At 53.1% G+C, this 25,053-nt stretch overlaps 1 protein-coding gene and 1 long non-coding RNA gene across 3 annotated transcripts; both read left to right on the top strand.

The window, feature by feature from the left end:
- Positions 1-115: 115 nt before the first annotated feature.
- Positions 116-3,565, top strand: LOC120411004. The gene is made up of 2 exons (XR_005603376.1): positions 116-2,086; positions 3,140-3,565. It is a non-coding gene; the product is annotated as an uncharacterized LOC120411004 (long non-coding RNA).
- A 9,956-nt stretch (positions 3,566-13,521) lies between these two features.
- Positions 13,522-20,551, top strand: DYNLL2 (dynein light chain LC8-type 2). 2 transcript variants are annotated; one of them, XM_039562978.1, is made up of 3 exons: positions 13,522-13,648; positions 16,927-17,065; positions 18,665-20,551. In XM_039562978.1, the coding sequence occupies exons 2-3, from the start codon at positions 16,934-16,936 to the stop codon at positions 18,800-18,802; spliced, it is 270 nt and encodes an 89-aa protein (XP_039418912.1). In that variant the 5' UTR covers positions 13,522-13,648; positions 16,927-16,933; the 3' UTR covers positions 18,803-20,551. The 2 variants fall into 2 exon arrangements, with proteins under 2 accessions (XP_039418912.1, XP_010400592.3); XM_010402290.4 differs by lacking the exon at positions 13,522-13,648 and having other exon boundaries at positions 16,905-17,065.
- The last annotated feature ends 4,502 nt before the right edge of the window (positions 20,552-25,053 follow it).

Genomic DNA, 25,053 nt, shown 5'->3' with positions numbered 1-25,053 from the left:
GCGCGGGACGGCGGGGGCGCTTGGCGCCAAGCGCGGGGCGCGTCCCACAGTGCACCGCGGCGGGGGCGGGAGCGCGCGGGGCGGCGGCGGGAGCGCGCTCTGTGCCCCCGGTGTCCCCTCGGTGTCCCCTCGGTGTCCCCTCGGTGTCCCCCCGGTGTCCCCTCGGTGTCCCCGCCGCGGCTCAGGGGCCGCAGGGACGCGCTCACGGCTCCGTCCCGCTGTGCCCTGCCTCGCAGACGGTGCGGAAAAGGGCTCTGCCCGCTCCCCGGGGGCAGGACGGCGGCTGACCCAAAATGGCCGCCCCGGGGGCACAGGGAGCGGCAGCAGCCGCTCAGGGAGGTGGGCACCGAGCTCGCACATCTCCCTCAGCAACTGGAGTTTGGGTTTAAATCAGTTGGGTTTGGGGTTTCTCCCCCGCTCACGGTGTGCTTTCCCATTGCTGAACCCGTATGATGGATCTTGGGGGCTCTTGCGTCCGACGCAGCTGAGCACGATGAGCTTGGGCGAAACAAACTCTAAGGATGGCCTTGACTTGGTGTGTAAGTTAATAAAAGCGGAGGAGCAAACAGCGTTAGAAATTGAGGCGAAGTCGCATCCCAGGTGGATACATTTGAGGACACTGCTGAGGGCCTCGTGCTGCTGTAGAAGGGTGTTCTATATAGTGCATTCGTGAAGGTTTAATGTAGGGTCACATCAAAAACAGACTCAAAAGAAGCAAGGCAATAATATCCAACTATGTCATGTTTATAAAATTATAATTTAAATAAAGCCACTTTAAAAACCAGTGGAGTACTCTGCATTGCCACAAAGCCCTCACAGATGTGTTAAAGCAGCTTTAGAGTGAGAAACCACTTCAGTGTGCCCCAGTCCACAAGATAATACAAAAAGGTGGGTGAGATTGTGCTAAAAACTATTGAAATAAATGATCTTGTGCAATCTAGGTGTCTCTCATTGATCCCTGAATGTTGTTTGTATCGGCACAGGAGACTTCCGTGGTGCTGGAGAGGTTCAGTCACTGAAACCACCATGAGGGGTTAAAACAGTGTTGGAGTGTGGAGGAAACCCTTTTAGGCTCATGAGTTAATTAAGGGATTGTGAAAAATGCCTCCTGCCTCTTCCTTGGAGCCCATCACGCTGCCCTCATTTTTCACATGTTAATGAAAAATGCATATTCCTCTGGAAAAACAGCAATCGGTGGCTGACAGGGAAATGTTTTCAGTGTAACATCATGACAGGTGTGACTGTTACAAATGCTGCTCGTTTTTCTCGAGGTGGAAGGGCAGCGATGCCTCTGCTCCAGGGTTTTGAACAAGGAACGTCCCTGTTGAGCCGCCAAGGGATTAAATAACAGCAGAGAGGTGGGGTGAGAGAGCCCATCTTCACCAGGAGTGGATGGCAAAGGGTAAATTCCCAACTGCCTGCAGATGTCCTGCATCTGTGACAGAGTTTTAGGGCTTCACAGTTCTCTTTGTAGTGGAACGCAACGCGGTGAGCGAGCAGTGACTACGGCCCCTGCAGTTCCAGCACGGCTCTACGTGACTTCACTGGGTGATTTGGGGGAAATAATGGAGTTTTTGGACTATTTAACAAGCTATTCACAATTTAACAAGCTGTTCGGTTATTTGCCAGCTCAGCAGAAACACTTTTTGGAGTTCCCAACCCTGGAAGTGTCCAAGGAATGACAGGACACGGCACTCAGTTACGTGGTCTGGGTGACAGGGTGGTGGTGAGGGGCCAAGGACCGGACTCAGTGATCTGGGAGGTCTTCTCCAACCTACGATTCAGGGATTCTGTGACCCCTGGAAGTGTGTCCAAGGCCAGGTTGGCCAAGGCTTGGAACAACCTGGGATAGTGGAAGGTGTCCCTGCCCATGGCAGGTGTGGGACCAGGTGAGCTGTAAGGCCCCTCCCAATGCAAATAAAAAACCCAACAAGTCCTCTCCCCACAAAAAAACCCCCCACAAAGATCCTGATTATGCTTTTCCTAGGTGCAGGGAAACTCCATCCTTTGCCAAGAAATGAACGTCTATTTTCAAAAACTTATTAAAACCACTGAAAGTTATTCTTAAAGGCATCATAAACCAATGGTAAGTCTGCTTGGTTGGTGGAAACCCTGTTGCATAATTTCTTTTGTGTCTTAATAATCCTCATAACTGCTTTAAATGAGTCTCTTAATTACCTTAATGAAGTGTCTCTTTACAGAAGTATTGGATGTTTTCTTCCTCATTACCTTCCTTAGCTCTGTGTTATCAGTGGAGTGTTTAGTTGGATATACTGCAGAATACTTATTTCTCCGAGTCATTTTTGGCTTTCTAGCAAAACATATGTGGGGAATTAATAAGTTATGTAGAAAATAAATTACTGGTAAGGCAAAGGCAAATAATCTTGCTAAAAAAATAAGAAGCCAACTACTGTAAAATGGCAAGGTTTTGTTCTCAAAATGGGAGCAGCAGAAACCAGGGCTGTCCAGGGGAGAATATTGGTGAATAATGCAAATATTACCCATGTAACATCATTGCTTATTGTTCTTCCTGATGAAACTTGGGAAGCAGGAGGTTTCCCAAGCAGAGCTGCAGGGCTGGGGCTGTGGCCCACGGCCTGTCATCGCCCAGCTCTGCCACAGAGAACCTGTTTTTCCTAATCCTTACTACAGAGCTATCCAGCTGGGATTAGTCCTGACTAATCTTACTGTGTTGCAAAATAACAGTTCATCAAAGCTCAGATTGTTTGGGAGAAAATGGTCATTTTTTTAAGAGGCATCTGAAGCTGTAACTTGTTTTTTTTTTTGAGAGCTGAGCAATGAATTGTCCAAACTTGCCATTTCCCTCCTGTAACAGTCGTTTGGAATCTGCTGCTGGAGGGGTTTCCTTGGCATTTCACCAGTAACTTGAAACCACACAGGTTGTGTCTTTGGAGGTGAAATACAAAGCTGATATTTTGTGTGTGTGTGTGTGTTCCATTTTAAATAGTGCCTCAAAGTTATCAAACTTACTGTTTTGCATGTAGGAAAAAGATGCAGAAATACCAGTCTGATTTTTCAGAGAAACTCTGAGTTTAAAATAAGACAAGGAAAGTGTGTGTAAGCTTGAAAATAATTCCCGTAGCAGTGGATGGTGACAGAGCTCGTTCTGTTTATGCAGATTTATCTCTAAGCAAAGAGATTTCCTCTGCACATGCTGGGGCATGTCTGGATGCAAACGGAAAACACAGCACACTGCCAGTGGGAATTTTTCCTGGAAGCCAGCCCAAAAGGACACACACGGGTGGAGACTTAAAGGAGAAAAGCCAGACAAGCAGCGGTAACACCACCGGAGTTCAAATCGTCCCAGGTGGATTGGGAATGCTAATTTTTTTCATTTCCAAAACCCTGCTGTTTTCCTTCATGAGAACAGCCACGCCATACAGCTGGCCCCCCGATGTGCTCAGATCCAGGGTCCCTGGAGCAGAGTCACGGGGCACAGGGAAGCAGAATCATTTAAATTGCGTGTGGTTATTTGTCCGGTTGGTAGCAATAAAAGGTTCATTTAAAAAAATTAAAAATAATAAAAATCATGGGTTTGCTGTGATTTCTGCTCTCTTGTTTTCATGTTACTTGGATTTGCAGTGATTCCCACATGCCAGCATACCATGGCTGGGGCTGGGAGGGAGAGGGGCAGCAGTTAGCACGGACCAGAAAGTTTCAATGAGCCCCCCCAATCCATTTACATGGATTTATTTCCCTGGGAAGATATTTCTGTTCATCCAGAGCTCTGCCATTGCTCCCTGCCTCCTGCTGTCACCGAATATCGCAGCAGCTGCTTGCATTGCTCTTCCCTCTCCCTGCCTGGTGGGATGCTCCAAGGCCTGACGTGGAGAGGGAGGAAAATGAATGCAAACTGTCAGTGTAAATAAACCTGCTAACGTTTATTCCTGCTAAGGAATAAATAAGTGGAAAGGAGCAGATCCATTTGGGTTGCTCGTTCCAGAGGGAACCTCGCGGTTTGGGAGGGTCTGGGCAGTGAGTGTTTCCCCGCAGCTGCTCCTTTTCCTTTTGCTGTTTTTATTTCCCTGTGCATTTCCTGGAGCTGCCTCCTTTCCCCTCGATGCATTCCACACTCCAGGCATGTGGCACACAGCCAGCTGAGCCATCCACACCAGGATCCAGCAAGGAGCCGCTGCCATAGTGCACCGGCAACGGGAGCTCACCAGCTCCTCCTGGCACTTCCCTTCCCACCCCCTGTGTTCCAACTCGGAGTGAACAGTGCCATCCTGACACAGGGAACTGAAACAGGGTTTGTCCATTAGAGGTATTGATAGCTTCTTATCTGGTATGTGGCATCTATCACTGTCCCCACCAGGACACCGCAGGGCCATGGCTCAGCCACAGGCAGTGGGAGCTCTGCACTTACACATCCCAGGGATGTCTCTGTGGGGGCCATGCCACTGAGCCAAGCCTCGGGAGCATGGATAGAGCTGGATCTCTTTGTTCTCCAAAAATAACCCAAATTTGCCAGGCCTGAGTGGTTTTTAAAGGGAGGTTTTCCATTAGCTTTCCATGGAGAGCCGCTGGCAATGGTGCCGACGTCCCCGCTCCCTCCCCGGCTTGGGGCTTTCAGCACCATGCAGCCCCTATGGTATCAGTGTGGGCTTGCTGGTTTTATTTAACGCAAGGAACTACAATGAGAGAGAAATGCATTAAAATTGGTTTCAAGCAGAATATTTTTAAATACAAATAAAAGATTTTGGAGCTGTTTCATGGGCGCTGTAACTTTTATGTAAACACTGGAAGAGGCGAGGGACTGTGATAACCATGTGAAACAAAAACTCACAGAGACTAGGGTGGGAGGGACATCGAGCCATATATTTTTCCTGTCAGAGCTCAATGGAAGGCAAAGAAACGATGAAAAATAAACTCAACGTTTACAAAAGGCCCAGGGTGGGAGCAGCCACCAAGGTCCGGAGCAGTTTGCTGATCCCAGTGCTCAGGTGCTGCTGAAAGAATTCTGCTCCCACTGGAAATCCTGTTCCACAGCATTTTATTATCCAGACATTCCTAATCTAGGAAACCTCATGGTTCATATCCCATTAATTCTTAAGGAGAAGGATGCAAAGTAAGTGCTTTTGAATGAGCAGGTTAAAAGATCTGTCAGAAATTAGGAGTGGAGGCCCAGCAGCAGCTGTCCTGCGCTCTGCTCTGCAGGGCAAAGAAAGAACAAGACAATTTGATTTATGTGGGATACTGGACTTGCTGGTACCACAGTAGCCCAACTAAACAAGAAATACAACCTATTTTTTCCTTTTCCTAATAGGCCTTTTAGGTGCAGTTTCTTGAGGGCTGTAAATAGGAATATCAGGTCTTTGTCATTTAGAGCATGAACGATGGATACTAATTTGATCATTTCCCAAGAAGCATATTAACATTTTTATCCTCTGAAACATCACACGTGAGAAAGAGCAGGAGCTGCCTGGGAGGAGGAGCCTGGGACAGCTGGGCTGGCGAGGGCAGGGAGCTGCAGCACCAGTAAAAGCTGCAGTTCCTCCATGGGAACCAGTTAACCATAAATCCAAGGCTTTGGATAATGTCCTGGCATACCAAGGACTTCACTGCTTTGTCATTCGTCTTCCCATTCCGGAGGGTTTCACCACACACACACACACACACACACACACGTGTGGCATCCCTGTGAGGCTTTTTTGCTGTTAGCAGCAAACAATACCTGTGCTGCCGGGCCGAGGGCGAGCACAAAGCAGCGCCTCCCGTTCTGTTTGCTCCGAGAGCATCAATGCTGTCAGTGAGCAGTTTTTTCCCTCTAGGCTCATTTTTGTTTATTATTCCTCTTTTTATTCCTCCCTATCCTCCCAGGCAGAGGACAGCTTTGCTCCCAAACTGATTGCATGTCTGCTTGGAGTTAAATGTGAGCTGAGCACTGTGATGGACTGGGGCTGAAGTGCCCCTGGGCACTGGTGGGACTGGAATGAGCTGGAAATGTGCCTTCCAGACCCTTACATTGGTGGTTTACGCTGAGGGCATGGCGTTGGATGTCTCTGGCATCCACTGGCTTCTGGGTGCTCCATGGCAAAGCCAGGTGTGTCTGCTGGTGGCTGACCACAGGCTGGCCTGGATCCCAGCACGGAGGCAGAGCTGTCCCAGGGCACCGAGGGCTGTTCCCAAGGCCACATGTCTGTGCAGAGCTGTGCTCTCCTCCCACGGATATTTCCGGGCCGTGGGACCTAAGCAGTTGTGACATTCCCGTAAGAAAACCACCACCTTTGCAAACTTTGGCAATATTTGGCTGGAAGCCTCTGCTCTTTTCTGGCCATGAAGTGCATTCCTGACACCTCTCCCCGTGTATCCACGATAACCATCTCCTTAGACCAGGGATGGGGCTGGACCCTGCCCAGTAATTCCACCCTGGGGGTGTCAAGCAGGGGATGGGGTGCACTTGCAGCTCCAGACAGAAGTTCTGGCTCGTTCTGGAGATGCTGGATGGAGGTGGATATGGGCTATACTCCCCTCTCTCACTGCTCTTGCCCTCGTGCCCTCCTGAGCCTTTGGGTTGTGCTGGCTCGGAGAAGTGCTCTGCACAAGGACAGCCCTTCCTGCTGCATTTCCAAGGCCAATTAAGCAGGAGGCAGAGTAGCCTTAAGTATTCCTCTAATTAAAACAAAATCCCTCATGGCCTCTTACATACAGAGAGATATTACAGACTTAAGGATTGTATAAAATGTGTATTTATTGATCAGATCAACTGTTGCAGCACCTTCTGTAGAGTTCAGTGAGAGCATCGACACGACCAGGCTGGTGAGGAGGATGGGAGAGGGTTTGGCTGGAGCTTTCAGTGATGCCAGCCCAGGGCGAGCCCGTGAGCACCCACCTGCTAATATACAGTCATAAACACATTTGTATGCATTGAAATACACATTGCCCCCAACACCCATGTGGGCCCTGCTTTCCCAGGCCACTCCCTGGCTGTGGTTTGTGGAGTTGTACCACAGTGGGGCTGTTTCTGTCTGCTTTGCTTCTGAGCCCACTCAGATGGCTGTTTTTTCGATTGCAGGAAGGCAAGAGCATTCCTGGTAAAGCCTCAGAGTGATCGAAGGATGGGACGTACTTTCCAGGGAGAAGCAACCACTCTAAAGCTTTTACAGCTGAGATTTTGTGCTCAGCAAGTTGCTCCAATTTGAAGCACAATCCTAAGAAATGTGAGTGTGTGGTGGAAATGTCTGCAGGCCTGGATTAAAGCAGCGCTGGCAGATGAGGCTGTAGCTTCCACAAGATAAACATTACAGAAAAATAGTGTAAATACGGGGGATTCTATTTTTTTTTCCTTCATTTTTTCCCTCACTTGGGCCAGGAACTGCTAAAGCTTAAATAAATCATTGCAGAAGTGAGACTGACCTAAATTATTCTACACAGTGGAGACCTTGTCTCCTGCTTTTGGAGATTCTTGTATTTAAGCTGTGCCAGAACAGGGTTTAAGTTGTCTGTACAGCAGTAGCTCCTTCCTACGCCCTGGGGAGCTCGGGGGAAGGTGTGAGATCGGCTGGCGTATGCCAGCAAGGCTGCTGGGGAGGCAAAGCCACCGGCTCACACGCTGGGGGAGCCAGCAGAGATTTTTGGTGCCACACCATCCCGTGCTCGGTGCTGGCAGGTTTCCCTGCCCTGTGTGGGGCTGTCGCTGTGCTGGGCTCCACTTGTTCCCAGTGAACACGCAGTGCAGTGCCTAATTAATTCATGCATGTGTGCCTAATCAGGGAATGCACAAGTGCCCAGATAATTTGCATTTGGGCACCCAAGGAGGCCGTGCATCAGCATCCTAACTGACCCTGCATGAGCACGCACAGGTTCACACTTAGAGCTCACACAAGTGCAGGGTCAGTCCTGCAGAGAAGCTGGGTCAGCGCATCCATGGATGGCTCATTCCCGTGCCCATGAGCCCCGATCAGGGCGTGCATGAGCACCCGGGCAGTTCCCGCCCGTTATTTGGCATACAAATGCCCAATCAGCCTGTGCATGACTGCTCAATCATTGCATGCATGAGCACTAAGTGGTTTGCACATGGTTTCCCAGTAGGTTCACTGGTGAGCACCCAGTGTGTTCCCGGAGCAGGGACTGCCCTGGGGACTGCAGCCCGTGGCTGGAAGAAGGAGCAAGGAGTATGGCAGAGTGGAGGGAGTGTGGCACGGAGACGTGGCTGACGTGGATGTGCTGAGGTGGGGCAGCAGGAACCCCCACCCTGCAGCCAGCCCAAAGCCACCAGCATGTCTTGGCACCTCCCAGCTCCTCTGACGGCAGCACCGTGCTCTGTGTGACCACAGGAACCCAGCTTTGGCAAGTGCTGTGGCTCACAGGAGGGTGGAGTAAATGATCACAACAGCCCTTCCAGCCTTAAAAATGTAGGAAGCCTTTGATGTGCAGGCAGGACGCCTTGCAGATAAACCACGCTGGGTGTAGGGCTTGTGCCAGAGCACCAGCCCAAGGAGAGGGAGCACAGAAAAAGAAAAATGGAGAAACTCAAAGTAAAGTTACCCATCAGCCTGGCCCTGGCCCTGCAAGCACTGAGTCTGTGTCCCCAACCCCTGCCCCATGGCTGACTCAGGGCCCTGCACAGCCCACTGTGGGAGTGAAGCCACAAGACATGGTCACAGAGCATGTGGCTTTGATGTGACCTTTCCTTCGGTGTTTATGTTGTCTCCAAACCTGTTTTTCTGTTCAGAAGAGATCAGATTAAAGGAAGTTGCCAGCCCTCAGTGCATCCAGCCAGTCCAGGAGCCTGGGCTAGGGTGGTGAGAGCTGGGAACAGAAGACTGGGTGGCTTCTTACCCCTTGTCCCCCTGCATACACTAAGGCAGTTCTTACATCCCTGTGCTCATGCGACCCTGCCGAGGTTCCAGAGAGACATCCTTATTTATGGATCCTGCATGAACTGCACACCGCGAGTCACTCGCAAAAACTTGCAGAGAGCAGCTGACCTGAATCCATATTAATAAGGCTTACAAGTCGTGGAGTGTTTTCTCTCATGCCTGTGGGATGGCAGGAACGTGCTGCCTTGTGGCACGCAGGGTTTAGACAAAAAGCCGTCTATAGCCTGTCGCATTTTTAAGCCCGTTTGCCTTGGAGATAAGCCCAGGCTGCCCTGCCGTGGTGCCACACTAGAGCTGCCTCTGCTCCGGGACAGACCTGGGAAGACAAGGAGCGATGGCTCCCTGCACGCTGGAGCCAGGGAAAGGCCGTGCTGGCTTTGGGGACAGCGTTGGGGTTTCAGAGCCCCGGTGTGTGATGCTGCTGGGGAGTGTGTGATCCAGCCCTACAGAGAAGCATTTCTCCTTGGGCAGGGACACCTCAACCTCTGCACCCACTACCCAGCTGCTCCCACAGCAGTTACAGGGATGCAGCCTCTTCCCAGCTGGGAAACCAGGGGGACAGTCCCAGGTCTGGCATTCCTGCGCTCTGGTCTCACGTTGGGATGAAAGCCTTTGCAGATCAGGCAATAAATCAGGGGACTTGGGGCTGCTCTTGCTGTTAAAGGACCATGCATAGTGTCCAAACCCTCCGCGTCAGCGGTGGCAGCTCCCGCGGGAGGTTTTAGAGCCTTTCCTTTTATAGGGCTATTTCTTTTTCCACGGGATTTATCAGGTTCAATAGCAGGGATTCAGGGAGATAATAACGTACATTAACCAGGGCCCTGGAAACTGCTTCGCAAACAAGATTGATCAAAGCAGCCCAGGATGGAGAGCAAACCCTCCGGAATGCCCTTTGCAAAACACTTGCCAAAACAATTGACTCCTGGTAAAAAATAATACATGGGGCAGCCCTGGGGGGCTGTGCCGTGGAGGGACCCGGCTCCAGCAGTCACAATGCTGGTGGGGGGCTGCAGCCATGAGCAAGGGCTTTTGTGGATATGATGAAATGGCCAAATCCCCCTTGGGATGGAGCAGCAGTCCTGCTCCAGGGTGCCCACACCCTCGATTCCACCCAGAGGGGAATTAATAGAAGGTGCTTTACTGCTGCTGTTGTTTTTATTGATTGTTGGCAAAGAGAGTGACTGATGGTGGAGTCTAGAGAAGGGAGGGGAGCAGAGGTGCAGGAGACACGTGGGAGGAGGAGAGAGGGAAGGAATTCCTGCAGGGACAGGAGATGAAGGTGACATTTCAGCTGTTGTCTGCTGTGGATCTGTGCTATAAAATAAGTCGGTGTGCCACATCCATAGCGGGGCAGAGCAGAAGTAACGGGCTGAGTCATATCAAAGTGAGTTCAAGTTAAATAAGAAAAATTTCCTGTGGGGGATGTTTCTGCAGAGGTACAGCATGGACATGGAGCTGGTGGAAGGAATGCTGCAGCCACACTCACACTGTCAGCCCTGCATTCGGATGTCAGACCTCTGCATTTCTTGTGGCAGATGGGCACAAAGTCTGTGGTTTTTTACTTGTAATTGCCTGGGATTGGAAACACATCCCGGGGGAAACATGTGGCCACGGGGCAGGAGGAGCACAGCCTTAGATGGCAAACTGCTTGTCATGCCAGACCCTTTTCCTGTGAATCTCTGTGAAGTGTTTTATATAGTCCACTCAGAGGAATTTATAACAAATGCCTTTTGTCACTCTTCAGGAACGCATCTCCCTCCATCTATCCTCAAAGCACTTTCTTTGTCAAGGCCACACTCCTTCCAGTGCAAGGAGCAGGACTGAGCCAGGCAGGAGCAGGGCTCCTCCACCTCCTCTTGCTGCAGATGCTTTGGGAGGAGGCAGGATGTAACTGGGATAGGGTTACACTAGGATTACAGAAGCAGCCACCAGCTCTGGAGCCAGCTCTGGGGACTATAGACTGTCACCATTTGGGTTCAGGGCCACCCTTTGATACCTTGTCCCTTTGCTCCTCAGGGCAGCTGCCTCCTGCCCTGGGTTGAAGGTGCCCATGGGCTTCTCCAGGACAGGATGAAGAGAAGTGCTGGTTCTGCACCGGGAAAATACCAGGAGGTCCACATGGTGTGACTCTTGGGGATGTCCTGTGCAGGGTTAAAAGTTGGACCCAATGATCCTTGTGGATCCCTTCCAACTTAGGGTATTCTGTAGTGGGAGTCGTCATGGGAAAGCCCGGGGCTCCCACTGGGTGGGACAGACAGGATAAGCATCACCCAGCAGCTGCCTCTGGCCTTAAAACCTGCCGAGCCCCATCAGCTGCCGGGCCTTGGCTCAGCACTGAGAGTAGAGCACAAACCTCCCCGATGCGAACGGCGGCTCCGTTCCAAGGCTCTGCGCCGCCCGGTCTGGGATGCTCATAAAACAGATCCACAAGGCTCAGATCTGCTGCCTCAACAGAGACTCGGCAGAGCTATAAATAGCCCAGCCAAGCGTGGTGCAGCGAACCTGAGCAGAGCCGGCTGCCCTCGTGGGCAGGCGCTCCGGGAGCCGTGTGGCGACGGCCAGCAGCATGCTCTGGGGAGCTGGCCCGCTCTGGCCAGGCAGGCCAAGACTGTGTCACCTGCCCAGGCATGGCCTTGTCCCCCCCGTGCTTGTACAACCTCAGTGCTGGGCGCTGCAGTGTTCATTCATCCTCACTTGCTTTTGTGCTGCTGACTTCTCTCTTAAAGCAGGAACTCAAGTCTGGACCCATTAAGGAACAGTAAATATTTTATTTGCTGTTGGGAGTTTTGACCAGTATCTCAGAGGCTGCAAAGGTCACACCAGGAAATACCCATTTCATTAGCAAAAGGGATCGGCCCATTCTGGGGCTGCTGGCTCATGGAAGGAATCCAGCCTGTCCCCTGGGTGCTGTTACCAGCTGTAAGCTTGTCTTCATTCAGCAATCAAATCAGGGAGGTTTCAGGACCTGGAATGGTTTTCTTGGTTCTCAAGGCCATGCGGGCAATTAAAACTGGTCTTGTTAAGAAGCAGCTGAGCCTGGGCAGCGCTGTCTCCCTCTCACTGCATAATGAGAATGGGGGCAGCACGGGAATCAGGATTTTTTGATTTGCTGGGTTTTTCTTCAGGTAGCTTCTACAAAGGGCTTCTTGGCACTGCTGCTCGAGTGAAATGGAGCAACCAAAACGGGAGCTGGCTGGCGGCCAGCCCGGCAGACGGGCGCACGGGAGCAGCGGGGTCCAGGTGTGTGCCTGGAGCACGGCTATCAAGGGCAGGAGCCCCGCGTGGGACAGCCAAGTGTCTGAAATGCCAGGGTCACACCTGTGTGCCGGGACCCCTGGGCAGGAAAAAAAGAAAGTGTGCAAAACATCGGGGTCACACCTGTGTGCCAGGGTCCTGCCGGGCTGGTGATCCCTCAGTGCCGAGCCCAGCACAGGATCCCGAGAGCTCATGGGCAGGTGTGTGAACAGAGAGGTTTTGTTCTCCCCTCTTGGCTTTCACGTGTCTGTGGAACATCACAGGTTCTCAGGGTGAACATACGGTGAAGCAGCTCAAAGAGCCACACGTCACCCCAGCCTCTGGGTGTGCAGGCACAATTCTCAGCGGCACAGTACCAGGGTTTGGGATTTTATCAGCTTTCCCACACAAAACAAGGCTGGCAGGAAAAGGACCTGGCAGGATGCCCTGAGACATCCCAGGGGAAAAGCGGTGACTCCCACAGGATGTGGGGCTGGCAGTTTAGTGAAAGCTGGTCATTCCCGAGGCTTTGCTCACTGTAAGAAAACCCCAAGAAACACTGGAACACTTTTGATGTGCTCAGGAGTGGGAAATGTGTCTGGGGAGATGCTGAGTCCTGTGAGGGACACTGAGCACCTGCCTGCTGTGACCTGAAAACCTGGACATTTGGGCTATGTCTCCCAGCTCCAGGGAACATGGATCTGTCCCAAATGGGGTGCTAACAACCTCCGGGACCTTTCACAGGTCCCTCTCTCCCGCTAGTGCCCTTCAGCTGGAAATATGTGCTGCTGTGGGAGGACGTGTCAAGGCTCAGGAGATCCATGACCATCACAGGTTGGAGATCTCAGGTGAAAGGTGCCATTGAGGTGCAAAGCTGCAACTCATCACCAAGACAGGACTGGGTTTGACCGAGGTTGAGCCCTCTGACCGAGAACACTCTGGTGTGTGACCCAACCCAGTGAGCTCCCCTCAGGAGGGTTCAGGCTCCCGCCGGGAATCGGGGTCCCCAAAGCAGAGGGGATCCCCGCAGGGGAATCATGACCCTCTATGGCAACAAAGGTTCCTTTAGGGATCAGCCGCTCCAGGGGATCAAGCTCTCCCCCCTCGGTGATCAGGGCCCGAGGAGCGGAGCCCCCGGGGCACCGCCGGCCCCTCACACCGGCGCCGGCCCCTCACACCGGCCACGGCCCCGGCCCCTCACACCGTCCCCGGCCCCTCACGGCGTCCCCGCCCCCCCGGCCCCGCCCCTCCCGCCGCGCGCCGCCCCGCGGCATTGTGGGATGAAACAGGATGTAGGCAGAACAGCGCGGGCGGACGGGCCGGGCGCGGCGGGCCGCGCAGCGCCGCAGCCAATGGGTGCGCGGCGCGCGGGGCGGCGCAGCCAATGGGGTGGCGGCGGCCCGCGCGCCGCAGCGGGCGGGGCGGTATTTGAGCGCGGCGCGGCGCCGGGGCGCAGAGCGCGCGGGGCGCCGAGCCGAGCGGAGTGGGCTGAGGTAGCGCGGCCGGGCCTCCTCACACCTCCTCCTCGGTGCCGTGCCTCGCCCTCCCGGGGTGGCCCTGTCACTGTGAAGGTGAGCGATGCCTCCGCTGGACCGGGGTCTCCAAGCCTCGCCCGGCACCGGTCGCTCCTTGTGCGGGGTGGCGGCGGGACCGCCCCGAGGGCGGAGGTCGCTGCCGGGGCCGGGCGCGACCGGGCTCTGGGGAGCGATCGGAGCCCGCCCCTCCCTAGGGGTCCTCGCCGCTGCGGAGCCGGCCCCGCTCCAGGCAAGGTCACCGCGGCCTCGGGCGGCCCTGGAGCTCCCCCCGTGAAGGTCACGCAGGGCTCCGGCTCCCAGGAGTCCTGTGGGGGAAGGGGCTGTGCCGCACCCCCCCCAGGGGCCCTTTTCGGCCAGAGTGGCGGATGCGGTTTGTGCAGGGGTTGGGCCCCGTCCCCAGTCGCGAAATCTATGCTGTCCTGGTGGGGGAGCGGTGGGTGCTGGGCTTGGGCCCCGTTCCGAGCCGTGGGATCTGTGCTGCCCTGGTGGGGGAGCGGTGGCTGCTCCCGTCCTCGCGATCCATGCTGTCCTCATGGGGGAGGTGGTGAATGCTGGTCTTCAGCCCCATCCCATTTCTAGGGCTCTATCCTGTCCGGAGAGGAAAGGAGTGGTTACCAGGGGGCTTGTGTCTCATGCTCTTCCCAAAGCCCCAGCTTGTCCTGCTGGAGTACTGGGCTTGGGACTCATGCTCGTTTTAAGATCTCATCCTATCCTGATAAGAAAAGGGTTGGGTGCTGGCTTGGCCCTGATTTCTCTCCCGAGGCCTCATACTGCCCTGGAGTGGTGGCTGGGGCTGTGGTCTTCGTCCTCACAGACCACATCCTGCCCTTGGGGAGAAGGAGTGGCTGCTGAAGCTGTACTGTTACCCCTTCCTAGGCCCATCTTGCCCTGAGATGGGTGCTGGGGCTTTGTGGTTTTCCTCGGAGAGGGCCAGATTGGGTGGCAAGACCCCGAGGGCCACCTGTGATCTTGTGGTTTAGAGTTATGATGTGTATGTGGTGCTGCTGGGCTGCCTGGGAGGGTGGGCCCTGTAACCCCCCAGGGAATGAGCAGAGGCTGGGGCCCTGCTCTCTGGTGTTCAGCTGGGTGCAGGGTGTGACACTCCTGTGGCAGGTGCAGGAGACCCTCCCTCCAGCAGCACAGCCACTGCCAGCCCCTGTTGTGGTTGGCCACGGGGGATGCTGTGCCCTGGAGCAGTGCAGGGGAGGGTGCTATGCTGGGGAAGGCCTCCTGGCCAGCGCGTGCAGCCCTTCTGAAGGATAATCATTTTTTCCTCTGGTGCTGTTGCCCGTGGCAGCACAGGCCTGCACTGGGATGGTCCTCGCCTAAACAATGAGGAGGAAAGGTGCCTTTTGCAGGTCACTCTGTGCATGGTTATGCAATTGCAGGTGCCCTCTGAACTCTGAGCAGTGCAGGTGTGTGAAGGCCTGGTGTGTGTGAGGGCTTGCTTGCTCTCTTTTCCTAAAGAAGCTTTTCTGGAAGAATGACCCACAAGTGGATTTCTGCTGCTTCCCTCTTCCTGTGGACTGGACACCCAGAAGACTTTTCCAAGGGATTGTCAGATTCCTGGGTGGTGAATCCAAATCTACAGGCAGTTTGGACTGTTCTGAGCTGTGTCTTCCCTCGGCTTCTGGGCTGCAGGCAAACCCCCACTGGCTGTAGCCACAGCATGGGAAGGAACAAATGGCCAGGAAGTGGCTTTTCCAGCGCTGTGATAGGGGCATGTGCTCTCTGTTGGCATTGGAGCTCAGTTCCTGTCATTCCTCCCGATGCTGTTAGTGTGTGTTAATAGCAGTGCTCTATTAAACACTACATCTAAATTGTATAAATTAAGGTGGCAATAGAAGTCTTCAAGCGAAGGCAGAGGGAAGAATTGAAGTATTGTAATAGAGGGCTGCAATTATGTAACTGGATTCTCTTTCTCTCTGGGTAGCAAGCTCCTTTAATTGCTGTAACAAAGCTACTCCTTCAGTTTTCTGGGACTCTTCCAGGAAGTGATCATTGCAGCAGATTTTTTTCACTCCACAGCAGAGCTAAAAATGTGTAGTTTCACTATTTCAAAACATGCTTGGTAGTATCACTCAAGACTTATAGTGCTGTAAAAGGATTTAGGAAACTTAATGGTGCTCAGCAGGCTTGATTGGAGGCACTCCTTGCCATTAAGAAGCTTATTTCCACGAAGTTTTAATGTGCTGGGGTAAGAGCTGCTGCAAGGTAAGCAGCTGTGTCCTTCTTGGTGCAATCACCTGGATCCCCAGGTAACATGTGCCTCCCCAGCCCTTGAGTGGGGAATGGGAATGAGGGCTGTGGTGATCAGAGCAGGACTTTCATGGTGCTCCTTCTCCAGGGCTTGAAGGAAAACTGCGGTGCTGGAATCGTCAAATCCCAGTTTTTTAGGATAATATGAACTGTGCTGGAAACCTCCCAGTGCTGAACACCTCACTGGAAAGGCCATGTCAGATCTAATGGCTGCAGTGGCTGGTACAAAGCACTTTGAGAGCGAAGTGGGCTGCACACCTCACTCCAGAACAGCACTTCCCAGTTTCCTACAAGTCCTGGGCTGCAGTAGCATGCTGGTTTTGGCATCTGCGTTGTGGTTCCTGGGTGAGGAGGGGGCAGGAAAAGGAGGGCTTTGCCAAGCTCTGGCTCTCTGGTGGGACTTGCCCTGTTTCCAGGCTGCGGTGTGGTGTTAACCTGCTTCTGGCTTGTCAGACTGGCTCTGTCCTGTGGGAGCAGCTGAAGGCTGGGTTTCATGGCGGAGCGGCAGGGAGTTGAGGGGATGATGATGGCTGAATGTGGAATAATGCTTCTTCCAGGCTAAACTAGCAGCAGGAACTGTGACACCTGGGATGGGGTAGAATAAAAGCACTGCTGCTCTGAATGTGCTTCCTGAGCCTCTGTGCCAGTGACAGACAGTCTGGGATCTGTTGCTTGCAAGGCTCTGAGCAGAGGATGTTCCAAAACACTGGTACACCTGGAAGGCAAACTTGGCTGTAGCCTGTTAATGTACAGGAGGGCTGTGGCTCTCTGCAGATCCCGTCTCCTCCCACACATAAGCTTTTCCTGCGTGTGGTTAATGCAGGTGGTGGTGCTGGACTGTCTCTGATCTAACCTCCAGCCAGTGCTGGTGCTCTGGCTGTAAGGGGCACCTTGGCCTGGGGGTGCTGTAGGCAACCCCGATAAACTCACTCTGGCCATAACAGGGGTTTGTAGTATCAGCTTGTGACGCAGCCTGCACGGAAAGGACAACCTCTAATGCACAGGAAGCGTCTCCTGTTTGGGAAGGGATTAAAGGAATCTATGTTCTGCCTTAGGTTCACGATGTCTGACAGAAAGGCCGTGATCAAGAATGCGGACATGTCCGAGGACATGCAGCAGGATGCTGTAGACTGTGCTACACAGGCCATGGAGAAGTACAACATAGAAAAGGACATTGCAGCATATATCAAGAAGGTAACTCCGGGATGAGGGTGCTGTGCTGGCTGCGACTTCCCAAAGCTCCCGAGTCTGTCAGGAGCTGAGTGGCTGAGGCTTCATGCTTGCGTGCTGGGAGGGAGAAGATACTTGGCTTCTTGGCTGCTTTACTGCTGTTTTCAAGAGGATGGAGTGACTTCTCCAAGGTCAGGGGAGGGCTATGGCAGAGCTCTGGCAGGCTCTGAGCAAACTGCAAGTGCTGTCCCTCAGGATTTGCCAGCCTGGAAAGGGCTGGCTGCTGCCTCTGCTTAGGACTTGCTCCACAGAGCTGCAGCACCAGTGCAGGTGGGATCATCCTGATGTTTCACTTGGTGGGCAGCAGTGCACGTGTGGTTCTGGGATGGGTGCTGTGCAGGAGGATGGGCCTTGTGCTGGGGCTGTGGAAGCTGCTGTGATAGAAACAGTGCAAGCAGCTGCCCTGGGTGGTGAAGAGGTTGTCTCCCCATTTGCAGGAGCCTGTTAATTAAGTCTTATGTTTGATGGTACCTGGGGAGCTGTTGGTTCCTCTTGTAGCAGCTTCTCAGAATGGTCAGGCAAAGTGCTTCTAGAGGAGGGAAATGTGACTTCACAGGCAGTGGAGTCCTGGCACTTCGGCTGGTGTTTGGGCCTTACTTGTAATCTAAGCTTGAAGGCAAAGGATTAAAAGGTGTCTCCTGACTTCTCAGATCTCTTTGAGGCATGACTTAGCTCTAAGTGCTTGGGGCAGTGCAGCCTGTAAAGGGAGGGAGTGCAACAGAAGGCATCCAAAAAGAAGTTGGCCTTTATTTCATGAGTGTGTTGGGAGGAGGGAAGCAATTTGATGCACCTTCATGACCTGGCAAGAAAGCCTTTTCCTTACTTCAAAGGTTACCTGCAAAGAGCTCAAACTCTTCTGCTGTCTGAGAGCTAGAACTGGCTTTAATCTTGGATGTTGAGTCTGTTCTTCTGGCTCTGTCTCAGGGGAGGGGAGGGTGTTCTTGGGTGTGTTAATCAGAGGGAGGAAAATGGTCTTTATCCTGCATGCTAAGTAGGAGAAGACTCTTGAGCCAGCAGTCAGCTTCCTCACTTCTGACCTCTTGTCAGAGGGTCTCTATGCTCTCTGGCCTGTGAATCTGCCTGCTTATTTTCAATGTGGATTTTCTCCCCTTTGTGTACAAAAGTCCCAAATAGCAGAAGCCAGGCTTTTCCTCCTTCCTTTTTTTTTAGGTGACCTTTAAGCTCAGATGCCTTGCTAGAGCAGACATGCCAAAACCTTTTTTCATTTTTTGTGAGTGGGTTTGGAATGGGAGAGGAGAATTATTCCCCTGATTAGCCTACACACAGGGCTGTACCAAGGAGAGCTCTTGCATCTGCTCTTCTTGCCCAGGGCTGATGGTGCTCCAAGGCTCAGAAGATGTTTTGCTTGTGTTGAATCCTTCAAACAATCCAGTGCAGAGGTTTGGTTGCTTAATTTAATAGTGTCTTGCAGTGGGGAATCTCAAGATGCTGCAGGTGGGAGGAGAGGTGATAGTGTGTGAACAGAACCAGCTCAGAATTTGTGCTTAGAACTATTTTCATGTGGGCTTTCTTGGCCTTAATGCCTCTCTTCTCTTTCTTCAGGAATTTGACAAGAAATACAACCCAACTTGGCACTGCATTGTTGGCAGAAACTTTGGCAGCTATGTAACACACGAGACAAAGCACTTCATCTATTTTTACTTGGGTCAGGTTGCAATTCTTCTCTTCAAGTCTGGATAGGAAGTAGGAGCGATTGAAATTTGGACTGTAATGCACTGATGGCTGAAGCCACGACTCCCTCTAACATGGCTATGCCGCTGCATGGACTGTATACTATATTTAATGTGTATATGTTGCAGTAAAAATCTACTTCTGTTTAGTTGCCTGGGAAGAAGGCGGCATTTTTTTGTTACTGCTTTTTTTGGTTGTATTGCACTAGGAAACCTGTAAATGCTTAAACAATGGCCTTTACGTGGGAAGAAATAAAACTATTCCACAACAGCTCCCTCACTGGTAACTCCTTCTTTGAGGCTGGGAAAACTTCTTTGGGCAGGCCAAAAGCCCCTGACTTCCTTACTGAGTCCTGTTAGACTGTTAATCTTGCAAAGAGGAGCAAAGCCAGTGTGAGCCTCTGTCCCACCCTGCAGACTGTAGAGAGCTGGCTCTCCCAGTACCCTCGGGGCAGGTCTTAGACCTTTCCTGAAAGCTGGTGGGGTGGCTCTGGGTGACGTGGCTTCCACACCCAAGGTGAACTCCACCTTTGACTGTGATACAGGCTTGCAGCTGGCACCCCTCGGTGTTCTTGCTCAGTGCCCTTCGCTGTATTTTTGGCTCTGCTGAAACATTGACCTAGACTTGAGTAAGCAACTCAGCCTGGTCTGGAAGGCTTCAAAAACAGCCTCTGAGTTCCTGCTTGTTGCAGAAAGCAGCATCCTGTGGCTGAAGTCTTTAGACCTTGATACTGAGCTCTAAAGCCACGTGGCCTGGCCCCGCAACGGAGTGGGATATCAAATTGGTGACTACTGACAACAGCTCTATTCGGCATGTTTGTAGCCAGTTGTCTCAACACTGCCTTAACTTGATGCTCTCCTTAAAGCAAGCTAGTCGTGTGGAAGACTTGTAAGTGGCCACTGTCTCTTTTTTTCCTTTTTTTTTTTTTCTTTTATTTTATTTTCTGTAGCTAATAAGCTATTTCCGGAGGATTGTCCTCCATGTTCTGATATCTGCTTTTGTTCTTAAAGCACAGTACCAAGAAGTTAAATTTACATGTGATGTTTGTGTGAAGGAAACTCATGTGACATCTGCTTCAAAGGCAGACAAATGTCTTGGTCTCCAATAGGTTCAGCAGTGATGTTGTCTTAGTACGTACTGACTCGGGATTACGCTGCAGGAAGTTCTGATCTGGGTGTGGAGAAATGCTGTGTGATGGCAAGTAAATCCCTGGTGCTTGTTATAAGCTCTGATTATTGGTTTGCTGACTAATGCATTGGCAATACCACTGGGCTGGTGAGCCCAGCTTGTGTCTCTGAGATTAATTTGCTGTTGGGAATAAATCATTGCTGGGGGCAAAGGGCAGAGTGAAGGGAGCTCTTTGTGAAATGATTTGGTGACCCAGATTGATGACTTCCTGAAGTAAAAGTCCTTCTTGTCTCTGTGCAAAATCCAAAGTATGCCTAATTTTGTATTATGGATAGAACAAAGTTGTAACTAGAAAGAATGTAGCTGTCATAAGTTCATGTTGATGGAAATGTCTGCACTTGGGGTAATGTGCCTTGGACTGTCTGGGGCACTCGTGTGGTCTTGTCTCTTCAGAACTCCACTCTGGGTCTGAAAGGAGAACGTTTTGGGTTTGTTTTTTTCCAAGCATGAGTCTAATGTGAGTCTGTTCACGGTCTCTCGTGGAGCAAGATCTGTTCCCTTCATAACTGCAATTGCTCAAATACCATTTTTTTTTTTTTCAAACATTAAAGGTGAATTGACACATTTAAACAGCCTCTGGTTTCTTCTTCCTTACCAGCTGTCCTGAGCAAAGCCTGTCCTTGTCCAGAGAGGGTGAGCAGCAATTTCTCTGCCTTGGAAGATGCTGATGACCCAAAGAAGGCAGGGTTAGGGAGGGAAAAATGACCGGAGGAGCTTAGGTGGCCCCTCTGTGCTGGTGCTGACCTCCAGCTCTACTCAAAGGCTGAGCCAGAGGGAGGGATTGAGGGAATTGTGTCCTGCTGCACCCTGAGGGGATGCTCTGTGCTGAGTAACCTGGATCTGAATGGGTTGGAGCTGACCTCTTAATGGATTCAGGCAGCCAGGGGCTGGTACAGCAGCTGGTGTCCTGGCTCCTGCACAGGAAGGTGTCTCCCTGCTTCCCACGAAAGTAGGTTTTCCCTTCAGGCCTCCTCCCTGTGCTGGAGAGAAAGCTGAGAGCTGCATCTGATGTGTTTAATGCCTCTCACAGTGTGGGGGCTGCAGGCTTACCCTTAAATGACCCCCTCCGCTTGTTATCTTGCTCCTGATGCAACCTAAATTTGGGGTTGTGGCCTCCGTGATATTCTGGAAAAGCTGTGGGCTCTTCCCAAGCACAGCAGTGTAACAGCTCTGCTGTGGCACAGTAACAGCAGCGTGAGCAGCGTGACTCACGCCGAGCCGCTCCACGCAGGCAGCAGCACGGCTGTTACACACGGGCCATCTGCTCCAGCCTGCACCTGCCACTGCCCCAGAGCAGGGGTGGTTTCTACTTTAGGGGAGCTGGCAGTGATGCTCTTTTCTCAGCAGCCCCAGCCTTTTAGCTGGAAGTGGAATTGCTGGGCTTGAGTGCCAGCTGGGCTGTGCTGGGGCTCTGCATTCCAGGCCTGGCTTGGCCTGGGTCAGTACTGTGGCTCCAAGGAAATGTGCAGCCATGTGGGGCTGGGCTAGTCGAGCTCCCTTGGTATACAGGGCCCTTTGACAAAGCAAGAGGCAGAGAAACTGGCTCCTGAACCCCAGCTGCAGCACAGGAGGCTGCTGATCCAAACCTCCTGTGAAACACTTCTCCAGCCTGAGTTTCAGCTGGGAAATCTCCATTCCAGCCATGTATCCGGGGGCTGTGGTACTGCTGAAAATCGGTCTTTGGTGGGATGGGGAGGCCCTGCAAGGGCTGGAGGGATGGTGTGCCCTGGAGCTGACACGCACAAGTACAAAGTGGGCTTGGTCCTTCCTTGGATGTGTCACTGCAGTAGGAATCCTGCTTCAGGCTGAGGAAAAGGAGCTGTAGCTCACATTCAGGAACTAGGCAGTGAAACAGAGCAGTCTTTCCCCTAAACCATCTTCCTTGTAGCACTGGGGTCCTGGAAGACACAAACTGCCTAAATTTGAGCAGTCCTTCCCTCTACACAGCTGAGAGCAGGGGGAGGTTTGAACATGGAGCTGTGTCCCGCTTCCCTCCCCTCCCGCTCCCCAGCAGCTGACAAGGCTCTTGGCTTTGACTTTTTCCATTGCTGGGTTCCACTTTGTCTCCAGTTTCCACCAGGCACAGGTGTCCTGGATGATGCCTCGGAGCATTAACTGTTTCTGTGCTGGAGAGACCAAGGGCCTGTTCCCAGGATGGCTGCTCAGTTTCAAGCTATTTGGAAACATCTGGATCTGGGACAGCGAGTGGAAGGTATGTATCTGCAGGGGGAACATCTGGAGGAAGAAACTGCTTCCAGATGTGTTTGAGCAAAAATGCTATTGAAATGTAAACTCAGTTTATGTTGTCCTGCCTCACAAGCACTCAGAAAGCGCCTGGGTGCAGCGGACTCTGAGGCTGCTGCTGTGGGTGAGCTCTGGGTGCAGATGTGCCTGCAGATGTGCAGTTGCTGCAGGGAACGGTGTGGTTCGTGGCTGGCGAGAGAGAGTGTCACATTGTTTTCTCTCTTACCAGCCAAGTCATTCAATCTCTCATGCAGAGTATTTCTTCCAGATGTGGAAGTGCCTTACAAAAGCAGCGCTGTGTGGCACTGGAGAGCAGAGAGGCTGGGGTTGGGGAGCTGTGCTCTGTGGGCATCGCTACTAGACACTGCCTGGGCTTCACTCTTCTGCAGAGTGAGCATGGTGCAAAGCCATGGGAGAAGGTGTCAGCCTTGCTCCCTGCCTGCCTGGCACAATGTTCTTCCCCGTCTCTGTGACCACCTGGGACTCTGGGAAGGGACAAGTGGCAGCATAGGCCTGGGAGTTGCTCCTGTGGGAACACCCAGGCTGCAGCTCAGTGCTGTCCTTCCCTCCCAAGCAGCCTGCAGCATTGCATTGCAGTGTTACGCTCCGGGCACGTGGAAGCAGAGCCTGTCACTGGAAAACCCAGTACCCAGTGGACCTGTTCCTTCTCCCAGTGCTTTTGCAGGCGATTAGTGATGAAGAGAGAGAACATGGAAATCATTTTTATTTCACTTTGAGCCTGTGCTGGGTAAATCCTGAGGAGGACGGTGGCACACAGTGAAGGAAGCAGGGCAGTGCCATCCCTGCCCACCCGAGGTTTCCCTCCTTTGTTCTATTTATTGAGCAAGGATCCTGACACCCTTTCCCAGACGGTGACTCACAGCAGCTCTGTCTGTGCAGAAGCCATGTGTCTTGGAGCACTTTATAGATACAGGAGCTGCAGGAGCCTCGCAGGAGCCAACTGTGTTTATTAAAAGATGATCAGATGTTTCCTTCCTTAAGGCAGTGTCTAGCTGAGGCTGAGTAATAACTCATTACCAACGAGACAAATAACTGCTTATCATCAGGTCAGTGCCTTTGCCAGCCCTTCTGATTGTGGTGGCAGGTGCTCTGAGCACTGGTGGGCTCAGCACCCAGAATAGGGGGTAAGAAGACCCCACTCCAGTTCCTGTCCCTTCCCCTGTGGCAGCCTGAGCTGCTGCTCAGCAGGCTTTGGCCCTGGGTTAAGCTCAAGGAACAGCTTTATCCAGGCCTGGTGCAGCATGTTCCCTACTGCCCGTGGACTCAGGCTGCTGTAGTGGCCTCTGCAGGCCATGTTGTTCTGTCCTGGTGGTGCGGACTTGGAGCCAGTGTGCCAGAGCTCCTTGTGGCCCGACAGAAAAATCAGCAGTGGGCCAGGGCAGTGCTGGACAGGCATCCCAGGAGCGCTGTGGGGCCATGGGTGAGGTGGGAGGCTATGATCCCCCATGTCCCCACATGCCCCATGCTGACAGGGCTGGGCTGTGGAGAGGCAGAGCAGGGCCGGCTCTCGTTCCTGGGGCCGGGACGCTCTTGGGCTGGCTCAGAGGCTTTCCTCAGACGCCATCCTCTGGTGCAGCCGCCGCGGTCCTTCCCTGCCAGATGCCATGGCATCTCTCCATGTCCTTTGTTCCCTCCCTTGCTAACGCCTCTCCCATGATTTATGGCCGTTGCGGAGCAGCCTGGCTGCAGCCCGGCTGCTTGTCCAGACCCCTGGGCTCCGTGCCCTCGCTCCCAGCCTGGGGCAGGGAGGCTCCTGGGGAGCGCTCTGACCCCCCGGCATTCGGGCCCCCTTGCATTTAACCATGTGCACGGCCTTTTCTTTCACGTCCTTCCAGCCCGGCTGTGAATGAAGTGCTTTCAGGGGGAGGAGATTGTTGGGAGCCCAGCTCTGCCTGTGCATTGGTAGCAGCCCGTAAAAGCATCCCAGGAATTCGCCTCGGCGGCCCTGTGCGGGGTGAGCCAGTGAAAGACGCCCTTTGTTCCTGCAGCCGAGTCCCACACACCCTCCGACCGGGGCTGGAATCTGCAGCGCTGGACGTGTGCTCCCACTGCCTGCCACGCTGCACCGAGGCCCTCGGGAAGAGGTTTTCCCACGTTTTACCCTGGCCAGGGTGAGCAGGGCACTGGAGAAAGGCTTCCCTGGCTGTACTGGTTGAGCCAGGCGTGTGTGACCCCAGCCTCAGCCCCGTGCTGCCTAAGCTGAGTCAGAGGGATGGAAATCCCTTCTTGCAGGGCTCCCTCTCCCCGCAGGGTTTGATGACAGGTTTGGGGTGTGATCTCCCGCCCATCCCGCGCAGATTGCCGCTGCTCGCCTGCTGCCTGCCCGGCTACCGGGGCCGCTCCGGTGGGGAGGGCCGGGGGCTGACACGGAGCCAGGCCGGGCCTCGCCGCAGCCTGCACACAGCCGGCTGGCACCCGGCCCAGAACATGGCTCTGGAAAAAAATAAATGCCTTTGTTGTTGTTGAGGAAAGCCCAGAACGCTCCGACAAGGACACAACCTCTTCCTAAAGCTGGGTTTCAAAGCCCTGCTTTCTCAGAGGGTTCAAAGTGACCTGGCCAAAAGCATCTGCTGCTCCGTGGGTCAGCCTGGATGGAGGAAATCCTGACCCATGTTGCAAGGGCTCCCTCTGAAACCATGGGGGACCGAGGGGTGGGCACCCATGAGACCCCTTCCACAGGCTGCCCACCCAGGGGTGCTGGGGGGGAGCCCCTGGAACTTTTCTGTGCTGTCATTAGCAGAAGAAAAGCTTTGGGTGACTCAGCAAGTGCGTGCCAGACCAGGGCTCGGACACTGCCTCCATCCTCC

This window comes from Corvus cornix, chromosome 19, assembly GCF_000738735.6.
Source record: "Corvus cornix cornix isolate S_Up_H32 chromosome 19, ASM73873v5, whole genome shotgun sequence".
Taxonomy (NCBI): domain Eukaryota; kingdom Metazoa; phylum Chordata; class Aves; order Passeriformes; family Corvidae; genus Corvus; species Corvus cornix.
The sequence above is the reverse complement of the archived record's forward strand: the minus strand, read 5'-3'. Positions and strand labels throughout refer to the sequence as shown.

What these genes read in the sequence shown, in the direction of transcription:
- DYNLL2 (XM_010402290.4), top strand. Translation starts at nt 16,913, where the DNA reads ATGTTCTGCCTTAGGTTCACGATGTCTGACAGAAAGGCCGTGATCAAG. An exon ending in TTGCAGCATATATCAAGAAG is followed by an intron (nt 17,066 to 18,664) that starts GTAACTCCGGGA and finishes CTCTTTCTTCAG; the next exon opens with GAATTTGACAAGAAATACAA.